Source organism: Somniosus microcephalus, chromosome 1 (assembly GCF_052327205.1).
Source record: "Somniosus microcephalus isolate GS21.2 chromosome 1, FLI_Smic_1.0, whole genome shotgun sequence".
Taxonomy (NCBI): domain Eukaryota; kingdom Metazoa; phylum Chordata; class Chondrichthyes; order Squaliformes; family Somniosidae; genus Somniosus; species Somniosus microcephalus.
Window position 1 is genome coordinate 335,566,752 of NC_140987.1, and position 13,558 is coordinate 335,580,309.

The 13,558-nt window shown below is 48.5% G+C and overlaps 1 protein-coding gene across 1 annotated transcript in view; it reads left to right on the forward strand.

The window, feature by feature from the left end:
• Positions 1–13,558, forward strand: part of LOC147124918 (sodium- and chloride-dependent neutral and basic amino acid transporter B(0+)-like) — a 216,766-nt gene that overhangs the window by 167,069 nt on the left and 36,139 nt on the right. Inside the window, exon 5 of the mRNA XM_085988275.1 lies at positions 1,689–1,829. Coding sequence (XP_085844401.1) covers positions 1,689–1,829 — 141 coding nt within the window. The remainder of the gene's footprint in view (positions 1–1,688; positions 1,830–13,558) is intronic.

Genomic DNA, 13,558 nt, shown 5'->3' on the forward strand with positions numbered 1-13,558 from the left:
CTCAAAGGGTTAAAAGAAAACCCCAAAGACTGTCTGATTATGTCACAGCATAAACTGTGCGAGAACTGCATGGGTGATGTTAAATGTTTAAACCTGGGAATTATTTAGTTGCGTAGTAAGGCACAAGTTTGTAAAAAGTTTATAAACCAAATAAATTATGCAGTGTTATTGTAACCAACTGTTTGTAAACTGCAAGTTTGTTTCCAAGGAAAAGGGGGATATCGTGTATTGATTGCGAGTTTGACACCAGTCAATACGTTAATGTAATATGCATTGCATTATGGGAATTACCTGGGAAAACGGCAGTCGGCCATTTTACGCAATAAAGTGAACATCACAGTTATAAGCCTGTCTGCCTGACTCTGATTTAATTTGACGTATCTACATGCTTGATTGAATGCATTAAAGCATATAGATACAACAGGGTCCTTTGCTTTTTGTGGCATATATCAATGATTTGGACTTGAATGTAGGAAGTATGATTAAGAAGTTTGCAGACGATACAAAAATTGGCCGTATGGTTGATAATGAAGAAGAAAGCTGCAGATTGCAGGAAGATATTAATGGACTGGTCAGGTGGGCAGAACAGTGGCAAATGGAATTCAATCTGGAGAAGTGTGAGGTAATGTATTTGGGGAGGGCTAACAAGGCAAGGGAATACACTATAAATGGTAGGACACTGAGAAGTGCAGATGATCAGAGGGACCTTGGAGTGCATGTCCATGGATCCCTGAAGGTAGCAGGACAGGTAGATAAAGTGGTTAAGAAGGCATAAGGGATACTTGCCCGTATTAGCAGAGTCATAGAATATAAGAGCAGGGAGGTTATGCTTGAAAAGTATAAAGCACTAGTTAGGCCACAGCTAGGATACTGCGTGCAGTTCTGGTCACCGCATTACAGGAAGGATGTGATTTCACTAGAGGGGGTGCAGAGGAGATTTACGAGGATGTTGCCTGGGTTAGGGAATTTTAGCTATAAGGAAAGATTGGATAGGCTGGAGTTGTTTTCTTTGAAACAGAGGAGGCTGAGGGGTGACCTAATTGAGGTGATTAAAGTTATGAGGAGCCTAGCTAGAGAGGATAGGAAGGACCTATTTCTCTTAGCAGAAGGGTCAATAACCAGGGGGCTTGGATTTAGAGTAATTGGTAGGAAGTTTAGAGGGAATTTGAGGAGAGATGTTTCACCAAGAGGGTGGTGGGGGTCTGGAACTCACTGCCTGACAGGATGGTAGAGGCAGAGGCCCGCATCATATTTAGAAAGTACTTGGATATGTAGTTGAAGTGCTGAACCAACAAGGCTGTGGATCAAGCGCTAGAAAGTGGGATTAGGGTGGATAGCACGTTGTCGGCCGGCATGGACAAGATGGGCCGAATGGCCTCCATCTGTGCTGTAAATTTCTATGATACTATGATTGATCACACCCCAATCTATTCTCCTGTTTAAATGTGTTACTTACCTGAATGTGAGATCTCAATAAGTTAGAATAATATTGTGCTTTTTAACTTCAGTTACAATATGCAGCTCAGGGTTAAATATACCCTTCATGTAGTTATTACTCCTCCAATTGTGTTCTGCTTCATTCTCTGCTTTGATTACAATCCTATTAGTTTTCTATTCAATTAGATTCAATAATGTAAATGTTGTACCAGCAATACAGGAAAATCTAACGAGCTACTCTCCATGGTCAGGTGGTGTATTTCACGGCGACATTCCCTTATGTGGTTCTGACCATACTTCTGATCCGAGGAGTTACCCTGGAGGGAGCCTATAAAGGAATTGAATTCTACATTGGAAGCCAGTCAGACTTCTCCAAACTGGCTGATGCTGAGGTAAACACACCAGGATAATCCACAGAATTCCAGCTGTAATTTTCAGTCAAACTATTTCATGTTTCTTTTTATTTATGTCCTGGGCCTTTGAGATATTCAGTTAAAGGCCTGAGTGTTGCTTTTGGGTTGTTGTTCACTGAAAGGAAAGATTTCAGTCATTGTAGTTTGGTTCAGGGAATCAGGAGGAAGTTTTACCTGAATCCTTGGGATAAGGACTAATGGCTAATGGTTAATGCATGAGCATTCCATGGTGGTGGGGGAGTGAGATGGTGGTCGGGGGGGAGTGAGATAGTGGTGGGGGGATAGCATCGAGAGGATGGTCGGGGGGAGTGAGATGGTGGTCGGGGGGAGATGGTGGTCGGGGTGAGTGAAATGGTGGTCAGCGGGGAGATGGTGGTCTGGGGGAGTGAGATGGAGGTCGGGGGGAGTGAGATGTTGGTTGGGGGGAGCGAGATGGTGGTCGGGGGGAGTTGGTGGTCGAGGGGGAGTGGGATGGTGGTCGGGGGGAGTGAGATGGTGGTTGGGTTGGAGTGAGATGGTGGTCGGGGGGAGTGAGATGGTGGTCGGGGGGAGTGAGATGGTGGTTGGGTTGGAGTGAGATGGTGGTCGGGGGGAGATGGTGGTCGGGGTGAGTGAAATGGTGGTCAGCGGGGAGATGGTGGTCTGGGGGAGTGAGATGGAGGTCGGGGTTAGTGAGATGTTGGTTGGGGGGAGCGAGATGGTGGTCGGGGGGAGTTGGTGGTCGAGGGGGAGTGGGATGGTGGTCGGGGGGAGTGAGATGGTGGTTGGGTTGGAGTGAGATGGTGGTCGGGGGGAGTGAGATGGTGGACGGGGGGAAGTGAGATGGTGGTCGGGGGGAGTGAGATGGTGGTCGGGGGGAGATGGTGGTCGGGGGGAGATGGTGGTCGGAGGGAGTGAGATGGTGGTCGGGGGGAGTGAGATGGTGGTCGGCGGGAGATGGTGGTCAGGGGAGAGTGAGATGGTGGTCGGGAGGAGTGAGATGTTGGTCGGGAGGAGTGAGATGGTGGTCGGGGGAGAGTGAGATGGTGGTCGGGAGGAGTGAGATGGTGGTCGGGGGGAGTGAGATGGTGGTCGGGGGGAGTGAGATGGTGGTCAGGGGGGAGTGAGATGGTGGTCAGGGGGGAGTGAGATGGTGGTCGGGGGGAGGTGGTGGTCAGGGGGAGGGAGATGGTGGTCAGAGGGAGATGGTGGTCGGGGGGAGTGAGATGGTGGTCGGGGGGAGTGAGCTGGTGGTCAGGTGGAGTGAGATGGTGGTCGGGGGAGTGAGATGGTGGTCGGGGGGAGATTTTGATAAATCCATTAAGTGGAACAAGGACTCAAAGAGGCGATATCGTAGAATTAACACGAGTACTTTATTAACAACTGGGAAACACGTTTACAGACAGCCTGCATCAGCATCCTGCATTCCACCTTGTGCTGACCTATACAGGAAGCAAACTTCTGACCTTAACAGGAAGCAAACCTCTGACCTTAGTAGCAGCATTGGCTACAGCACCACCTGGTGGATAACCTTAATCATAACATCCCAGATTACTATATCCCTCCTCCCTTAAGATTTCAGTATGAATTTCTTAACAAACAACCATTCCTGAGGGTCACATAAGGAATCTCCATTCAGCATGTTCCATACTTGACGAATCTAACAGTTCAGTATCAATCTCTCTGGTGGCTTGCGAGTCCATTGTGAACGTCTAACAGTAAAGTCCCTGCTTGTTTGTGGTGAAGCCACCAGCTGCTCCTGAGCAGTGCTCAGAGTATCTGACTCTGCAACGATGGTTTGCTCTTGATGGATAGGTTCCTGTGGAATTATCTCTGTCCCTGGTGGTGGCACCACAGATGCACTTGGATAACTGGGGGCAACCCTGTCTTCAGTCATTGCATCTGGAACCTTCATTTCAATTTCCCCTTGTCTGGTAAGTATCTGATCTACATGTCTGCGTACTACCCTACCATCTCCCAACATGACCTTGTATGATACTGGACCTGTCATTGAGTCTATGAAGCCAGGAATCCACTTTGGTCCATAACTGAAATTCCTGGTAAGGATCGCATTTCCTTCTCCAAAACTTTGGTCTTTGTTCTTTTGTCATGGTTCTCTTTTTGTTTGTTTTGTCTGTTTTCCATTTTCCTTTTTAGATCTGGGTGGACAAGGTCAAGAGTGGAGCGTAGTCTACGACCTAATAACATCTCAGCAGGAGCGAGTCCTGTGGTGGATTGAGGTGTTATTCTGTAGCTGAACAGAACCCGTGACACTTTGGCTGCTAAACTCCCTTCTGCACTTTTTTTCATCATCTCCTTAAATGTTTGTATGGCTCTCTCCGCAAGTCCATTCGAGGACAGATGATATGGAGCTGAGATCACCTGCACTATGCCATTTTTTCTCAAGAACTATTTTGTCTCTGTACTCACAAAACAAGTGGCATTGTCACTCACCACGATCTCCGGTAGCCCTTGATTACCGAAGCTCCGACGCAGGCAGTCTATAGTAGTAGTGGTGGAAGCAGAATTTACAGGATAAACATCCATCCATTTGGAATGTGCATCAATGATTATGAGGAACATCTTCCCCATGAATGGACCCGCATAATCTAAGTGCAATCCTCTCCATGGTTTATCCGGCCACTCCCAGGGGTGGAGAGGAGCCACTGCTGGTGCCTTCTGGTGTTCCTGACAAGTGCTGCATGTCTAAGACTAGATTTTCTATCTCCTCATCTAGCTTTGGCCACCACAAGTAACTCCTAGCCAAGGCTTTCATACGCGAGACCCCAGGATGACACTGATGTAGTTGCGCTAGGATAGACTGTCGTGCTGGCCGTGGAATAATCTCTCGTGCTCCCCACAACACGCAACCATCCTGCACACTCAGCTCTGTTTTCCTGACACTGTAGGGTGTGAAGTCAGCCCCTTCCGGATGCTGTGGCCATCCCCTCACCACATATTCTCGAACTCTAGACAGTACTGGATCTTTACCTGTCCATGTTCTTACTTGCTCTGCAGTCACAAGTGCCGTGTCAGTGTCCTCCAACATCAAAACTCTGTCCTCTGGAGCTGCACGGATAGGTGTGCCTGGCAGTGGAAGATGACTCAAGGCATCTGCGTTCCCATGGTACTTGCCCGCCTTGTAGATGATGACATACTCATATGCCCTCAACGTCACTGCCCACCTCTGGATCTGGGGTGACACCATCTGTGGAACTGCTTTCATTTCATTGAAAAGAGAGAGAAGAGGTTTATGATCGGTGCATATGGTGAACTTCCTGCCATATATGTACTTGTGGAACCTCTGTAACCCAAACATTACTGCTAACCCCTCTTTGTCTAACTGGGAATAGTTTTTTTCCACTGGTGTTAGAGTTCGGGACATAAACCCTATTGGTCTTTCAGTTCCATCTTCCATGCAGTGTGAAAGAACTGCCCCCACCCCATAAGGTGAAGCGTCACAAGAGAGAATGATGTCTTTCTCTGCATTGTAGTGAACCAGCACATCTGACGACAGCATCAGTTTCTTGGACTGTTCAAATGAAACCCCCTGCTCCTCTCCCCACTGCCACTGTGTCTCCTTGCACAATAGTTGGTGAAGGGGTGCTAACACAGTTGACAAGTTTGGTAAAAACCTGTTACAATAGTTCAGCAGTCCCAGGTAAGCTTTTAACTCAGCCACATTTGCAGGAGCAGGGGCATCCTGCAGTGCTTGTACCTTCTCCTTGAGTGGATGGAGCCCGGTGGTGTCCACTCTGTGTCCCAGGAACACTGCCTCATTCCCCAGGAAAGTGCACTTACTCCTCTTGAACCAGAACCCTGCCCTCTGCAATCTCTGTAGTACCTCTCTCAGAGTGCGCAGATGCTCCTGATCGGTTCTTCCCGTCACCAGACTGTCATCCAGATAGATGGAAACATGTGTAATCCTTTGCAGTACATCATCGATTGTCCTCTGGAAGATAGCTGGACTAGATGAGACACCAAACGGTAAGCGGATATATGTAAACAAGCCCTTGTGTGTATTTATGGTGACATACTTCTTTGATTCGTCATCCAGTGTAATCTGCAAGTAGGCATGACTCATATCCAACTTTGTGAATTTCTTTCCTCCAGCCAGGTTTGCAAAGAGATCCTCTGTTTTGGGAATAGGATACTGCTCTAGTTTGGACACCCGATTGACAGTCAATTTATAGTCTCCACAGAGTCTTACCGAATTGTCTGGTTTTAACACAAGTACTATGGAAGCTGCCCATTCCGAACATTTCACCGGCTCCAGTATGTTCTCTCTCAATAGATGGCCAAGCTCAGCCTCTACCTTTGGCTTCATGGCATAAGGCACAGGTCATTGTTTAAAAAACCTTGGCGGTGCCTCCTTGTCTACATAAATCTTAGCTGGGGGGCCATTAAATGTGGCAAGTTCCTCCTTGAACACACTCTCATGTTCACTCAACACTTCTTGCAAAGTCAACTGTTTGCCCGCATCTATTTGATGCACTGCTCCCCAGTCTAATTTAAGTTCTTTTATCCAGCCCCGACCTAACAGGTTTGGTCCGGTACCCGATACTATAACTACAGGTAGCTGTTCCACTGTGTCCCTGTGTTGCACAGTTACCTTAGCTGTACCTAATGTCGCTACTCGTTCACCTGTATATGTTTTAAGATGCAGGGAGCAAGGCTTTAACTCTGGAAGTTTTGCACGGTTCCACAATTTTGAGTACTCTGCCTTGTTCATTATGGTCACGCTGCACCCTGTATCCACTTCAAAGTTCACCTTAGAGTCATTTACTGTCAGTTGCAATGTGATAGGAGCCACTTTTGGAATGTTCTCTAACATGCTATACATTATGATCATGTCCTCTTCTTCCTCAGCTTCCCCGCTGATGTGGTGTGCTCCATGTTTTTTCACTTCTCGCCCTTGGTTTTGCTGTCCTCCCCCTTTTGGTTTGGATTTCTCCACAGGTGATTTCGCCCTGCAAGCTCGTTTTATGTGTCCTTGTTTCCCACACTTGTAGCACTTTTCCTCCAGAAACCGGCATTCACTTGCCAGGTGATCGCCCTTGCATCGATAACATGCCTTCACATGCTCATGTTGTGGTTTCTGACGCATGTTCAACTTGTGCACAACAACCTGACCTGCAACTTGCGTAGCATTAGCCCTGTCTGAACCCTGTATTTCTTTTACATCTCAGTTCGCTGTCTCTATGGCTTGAGCAAGTTCCAATGCTTTTTCATAAGTAAGCCCAGTCTCGGATAATAATCTACGTTGCATTCGGTTGTCCATAATTCCGCAAACTAGCCTATCTCGCAGCATTTCCTTCAGGTTGTTCCCATAATTGCAATCTTGTGCTAATTTACGCAACACCACTACATAGTCCATTACGCTCTCTTCCTCTTCCCTGTTCCTTGAATTAAACTTGAACCGCTGTACAACCTCACTAGGCTTAAGGTTGAAATGTTCTTTTAGCAAAGCCACTAATTCAACAAATGATTTGTCTCCAGGCTTTTCAGGGCTGAGCAGATTTTTCATCAAACTGTAGGTTTGGCTTCCCACTGAACTAAGAAGAATGGCTTTCCTTTTTCCGGCATCATTTATTTCATTTGCTTCGAAAAAATAACCCAACACTTCACAGTATTCTTCCCAGGTTTGTGCTTGAATATCAAAAGTGAAAACCGTTCCTACCGTGACAGCCATGCTCTCTTCCAGCTTGTAGCTAACTTTAGCTCGTGATTTTGTTGTTTAAACGTTCCGGCAGACTTTTCTTCTTTATGCAGGGTCCTTAAGTTGCCTCGTCGCCTAATGTGATAAATCCATTAAGTGGAACAAGGACTCAAAGAGGCGATATCGTAGAATTAACACGAGTACTTTATTAACAACTGGGAAACACGTTTACAGACAGCCTGCATCAGCATCCTGCTTTCCACCTTGGGCTGACCTATACAGGAAGCAAACCTCCGACCTTAACAGGAAGCAAACCTCTGAACTTAGTAGCAGCATTGGCTACAGCACCACCTGGTGGATAACCTTAGTCATAACATCCCAGGTTACTATAGAGATGGTGATCGGGGGGAGTGAGATGGTGGTTGGGGGGAGTGAGATGGTGGTCGGGGAGAGTGAGATGGTGGTCGGGGGAGTGAGATGGTGGTTGGGGGGAGTGAGATGGAGGCCGGGGGGAGTGAGATGGTGGTCGGGAGGAGTGAGATGGTGGTCGGGGGGAGTGAGATGGTGGTCGGGGAGAGTGAGATGGTGGTCGGGGAGAGTGAGATGGTGGTCGGGGGGAGTGAGATGGTGGTCGGGGGGGGAGAGAGATGGTGGTCGGGTGGAGTAAGATGGTGGTCGGGGGGAGTGAGATGGAGGCCGGGGGGAGTGAGATGGTGGTCGGGGGGAGTGAGATGGTGGTCGGGGGGGAGTGAGATGCTGGTCGGGGGGAGTGAGATGGTGGTCGGGGGGGAGTGAGATGGTGGTCAGGAGGAGTGAGATGATGGTTGGGGAGAGTGAGATGGTGGTCGGAGGGAGTGAGATGGTGGTCGGGGGGGGGAGAGAGATGGTGGTCGGGTGGAGTAAGATGGTGGTCGGGGGGAGTGAGATGGAGGCCGGGGGGGGTGAGATGGTGGTCAGGGGGAGTGAGATGGTGGTCGGGGGTAGTGAGATGCTGGTCGGGGGGAGTGAGATGGTGGTCGGGGGGGAGTGAGATGGTGGTCAGGAGAAGTGAGATGATGGTTGGGGAGAGTGAGATGGTGGTCGGAGGGAGTGAGATGGTGGTCGGGGGGGGAGAGAGATGGTGGTCGGGGGGAGTGAGATGGTGTTCGGGGGGAGTGAGATGTTGGTCGGGGGGAGTGAGATGTTGGTCGGGGGTGTAGTGTATGTACCTTTAAGGGGAGAACTACTTTATACAGCTCCTGTATACTGTAGTACTGGCAGTGACCACACCTGTATAGAAACCCTGAGTAGGGATCTGTACTGTTAGTTTTAAAGTAACCCTCACCCAGTAAACACCTGTTGATTGTTACTCTGCAGTCTCTGTCTATTTCTTGAGGACACCATACATCAAGATTCACGGATTTAACATTGGCGATGAGGCGATTCAAACCTACCTGCAACTCTGCAGAGGTAGACCGATTCCAGAGACACGGGCATTGACCATCCGGCGGAGACTCCAGCGAGGCGGGCTGGCAACAGGTACGGTGCAGACCCTTCCCGCACAGCGGCGGCTAGAGACGACCGACGGCACAGGAAAAGGGCGAGCAGCATCGACGGGAGCAGAGAGAGAGGGTAAAGCGCACAGGGCGCAGCCGGGGTTCAGACCGAGCAGCGTCAACAAGAGAGGCGCGCAGGAAAACGTGCAGAGCGTGGCCAGTGTTCAAGGGCTGAGCAGCGTCCGTGGGGTTAGAAATGAAAGCGCGGGAGATGCCATTTGAGCCACAGCGGAGAAGAAGGGGGGGCGCGGCAGACGCCATTTTTAGCCAGTCTAACCACACCCAGGGATGCCGAAGAGTGGCAGTGTCACAGCGTTCGACAATGAAGTCGAAGATTGGGCGACATATGTAGAACGCATAGAAGTGTACTGCAAGGCGAATGAAGTGCCAGATGCCAGGAAAGCACTGGTATTGTTGAATTCCATGGGTGCAAAAATGTATGGCTTACTGCAAAACCTAGTAACCCCAGAGAAGCCGGTGGAAAAGGATTTTGAAAGCATAGTGGCAATCCTACAGGACCACTTAAACCCCACACCGCTGCTGATAGCAGAAAGATTTAAGTTTCGCAAAAGGAACCAGCATAAAGACGAAAGTAATGCTGAGTATTTAACGGAACTGTGCAAGCTATCGAAACACTGCCAGTTTGGAACGGGACTAGCAGATACGTTAAGGGACAAGTTTGTGTGTGGGCTTCAAAGTGAAGGAACCCAGAAACGGCTTCTACCAGAAAAGGATCTTACACTGGACAAGACTTTCAACATGGCAGTATCACACGAAGCAGCCGCACGGGGCGCTGCAGAGATACAACGGAGACCACAAGAATATGGCACAAATGAAATGTCATATGGAGCAGTGAGGTGTTATCGTTGCGGCAGAACAACACACGACCAGAAGGATTGTTGGTTCAAGGACCAAGTGTGCAGACAGTGTGGAAAAGTAGGACACATAGCAAGAGTCTGCAGGTCGGGAAAGGAAACCAGCAGCAAGAAATCTCCACAGGAGAAGTACAAAAAGGTACATAAGGTGACGGAGAGTAGTTCAGATGAACAGAAAAGTGATACAGACTCCGGAAGCAAGGAGTTGGGTTGTCTGAAACTACATAATGTAATCAAAATGGAGGATCACCAAACTATCTGGGTCACGCTCAAGATAGACGGAGTCCAAGTGAAAATGGAATAGGACACTGGATCAGCCCTAACAGTCATAAACCGAAGGGACTACAAGCGTCTATTCTCACATATACCCTTGAGAGATACAGAGATTGTCTTGAAGACATACACGGGGCAAAAATTCTACTCCAAAGGAAAAATAAGGGTGAACGTTATATATAACGGCAAGGAAACACCAAAAATGGACCTATATGTATTGCCAGATGGAGGACCACCACTACTAGGACGTGAATGGATCCGGAAGATACAGCTGGATTGGCATTCCATACAAGCACTGACTGTAGATGCCAAAAAGGATGACGACGTCACACCTGGACGACTGTCAAAAATGCTAACTGACGCGCAATAAGTGTTCCAGGAGGGACTCGGAACACTAAAAGGCATAACAGCGACGATCAAAATAGAGGAAAATGCAAGCCCAAAGTTTTTTAAGGCCAGACCGGTGCCTTATGCGATCCCCCCAGCCGTCGAAGCAGAGCTGGAAGGTTTGGAACATTCTGGAGTACTGTCCAAAGGGGACTGGAATGAGTGGGCTACACCCATCGTTCCGGTAATGAAGAGGTCATTGAGTAATACGCCTGGGGAACCAAAGAAGGTTCGCATCCGTGGGGACTTTAAGGTGACAGTGAACCCAATCCTTCACACAGTACAATATACGCTTCCGCGGATTGAAAATCTTTTCGCCTCGCTATCTGGAGGAAAACGCTTCACTAAGATTGATCTGGCCCAGGCGTACCTGCAAATGGAGGTAGAAGAAGCCTCGAAACAGTACCTCACGATCAACACTCATAAAGGTCTCTACTAATACAATTGGCTGGTGTTCGGGGTAGCTTCAGCTCCGGCTATTTGGCAAAGGGCAATGGATCAAGTCCTGCAAGGGCCCCAGTGTTATTTGGACGACATCCTGGTCACGGGCGAAAATGACAGTGATCACCTCGCCAACCTGGAGCAGGTGCTCACTAAATTGAAGGAATATGGGCTCCGAGCTAATCGCCACAAATGCGAGTTTTTCCTGAAGCAGATCTCGTATTGTGGCCACGTTATTGATGAAGAGGCGTTACATAAGTCCCCTGAAAAGATTGAGGCAGCAGTCAAGGCTCCAGCACCGGAAAATGTGTCACAACTGAGGTCGTTCCTCAGGCTGGTGAACTACTACCATAAGTTCTTGCCAAATTTGTCTACAGTACTACACCCACTGAACACCCTACTGCAAACGGGGGTACCATGGAAGTGGAATGACGAATGTAAACGAGCTTTACAGAAGTGCAAAGAATTGATCACATCAAAAGAGGTGTTGGCTCATTTCAACCCAGCACTACCAATTCGGTTGGCGTGTGATGTATCACCCTATGGTATTGGAGCAGTGCTGTCGCACAAATTCCCGGATGGCTCGGAGAGGCCAGTAGCCTTTGCGTCTCGGTCACTAACCTCAGCCGAGCGTAACTATGCCCAGATTGACAGGGAGGCCCTCAGCCTAGTGTGGGGAGTGAAAAAGTTCAACCACTATCTGCACGGGCAGAAGTTCACCTTGCTGACTGACCACCAACCACTTGTCTCCATCTTTAATCCAAAGAAGGGCGTTCCGGTGATGATTGAGCAATGGCTACAAAGATGGTCCCTTTTTCTAGGGGTGAACCAATATGAAATAGAGTATAAGGGCACGAAACAGCATGGAAACGCTGATGGGATATCACGCCTGCCACTGCCTACGGTGGAGGAAGGACCAGCAGTGGACACTGTCGAAATATTTTATTCGACTATAATTGAACGCTTGCCAGTAACTAACACGGATATAGAGAAGGAGACCCGAAATGACCCGACACTGTCTCGGGTATATGACTTGACGGTGAAGGGATGGCCTACACATGGCGACTCACTGTTGCCAGCATTCTCATCCAGAAGAGAACAGCTGTCAGTATGCCAGGGGACCTTGATGTGTGGATCCCGAGTGGTAATTCCACCCAAGTTAAGGGAGAGAGTGCTCAATGAGCTTCACGAAGGCCATTTGGGAGGGGTGAAAATGAAAAGCCTTGCTAGGGCTTATGTTTGGTGGCTGGGGATCGATCAGCAAATCGAGGACCTGACAAAGAGCTGCTCAGGATGCCAGAAGGTCCAAAATGCACCACCACATGCCCTTCTACACCCATGGGAGTGGCCCTCTTCTTCATGGCAACGGGTGCATATTGATTTTGCTGGCCCATTCATGGACTCAATGTTTTTAATAGCCGTGGATGCGCACTTGAAATGGCATGAAGTGATCAAAATGTCCTCCACCACCACGGAGAAAACGATTGCAGTCCTACGGACCATATTTGCCAGGAACAGCTTGCCAGAGCAGGTTTGCTCTGATAACGGACCACAGTTTGTGTCCGAAGAGTTTCGGAAATTTATGAAAAGGAATGGGGTAAGGCATTACACATCCGCCCCGTATCATCCAGCCACAAATGGATGGGCTGAGAGGTTCGTACAAACCTTTAAAAAGGCAGTAAGGGCCATGTGCGATGATCACATTCCACTGCAGCACAGGTGGACAATTTCCTGTTAGCCTACAGAAATGAGACACATGCAGTCACCAACCAGACCCCGGCCATGATGTTCTTTAACCGAAGGTTGAGATCTTGTCTGGATTTGCTCACACCAAATGTACGAAGAGGTGTTGAGAATAAGCAATTCCAGCACATCAATGAGAAGCCGACAAGGAGCTTCAATGTAGGGCAACCAGTCTTGGCCCGCGACTACCGAACAGAGAAATGGCAACCAGGAACGATAGGCACACGGCAGGGGCCACTAATGTACACAGTGGATGTTGGGGAGAACATTGTGAGACGCCATGTCGACCAGATCCTAGAGTCACAGGAACGAGTCAACCCCATGTCTCGCGTACCTGGTGATGAACCCGATATACAGGTAGCATCTACCCCAGAAACAGTAGCATCGGAAGTTGATGAACCAACCGACGACAGGGGGCCAGAATTGCCTCCGCACCAAGAGCAAGACACTCAGGAAAGGCGCTATCCAGAAAGGATCAGGAAGCCGCCCCAAAGACTGAATTTACAAATGGACTATTTTCAGTTAATGTTGCATGTTAAAAGTATTAATTGTTAAATGAATGTTATGGTACTGTTAATCTAAAAGGGGAGGAATTGTAGTGTATGTACCTTTAAGGGGAGAACTACTGTTTACAGCTCCTGTATACTGTAGTACCGGCAGTGACCACACCTGTACATAAACCCTGAGTAGGGATCTGTACTGTAAGTTTTAGAGTAACCCTCACCCAGTAAACACCTGTTGATTGTTCCTCTGCAGTCGCTGTCTATTTCTTCAAGGACACCATACATCAAGATTCATGAATTTAACAGGGGGTAG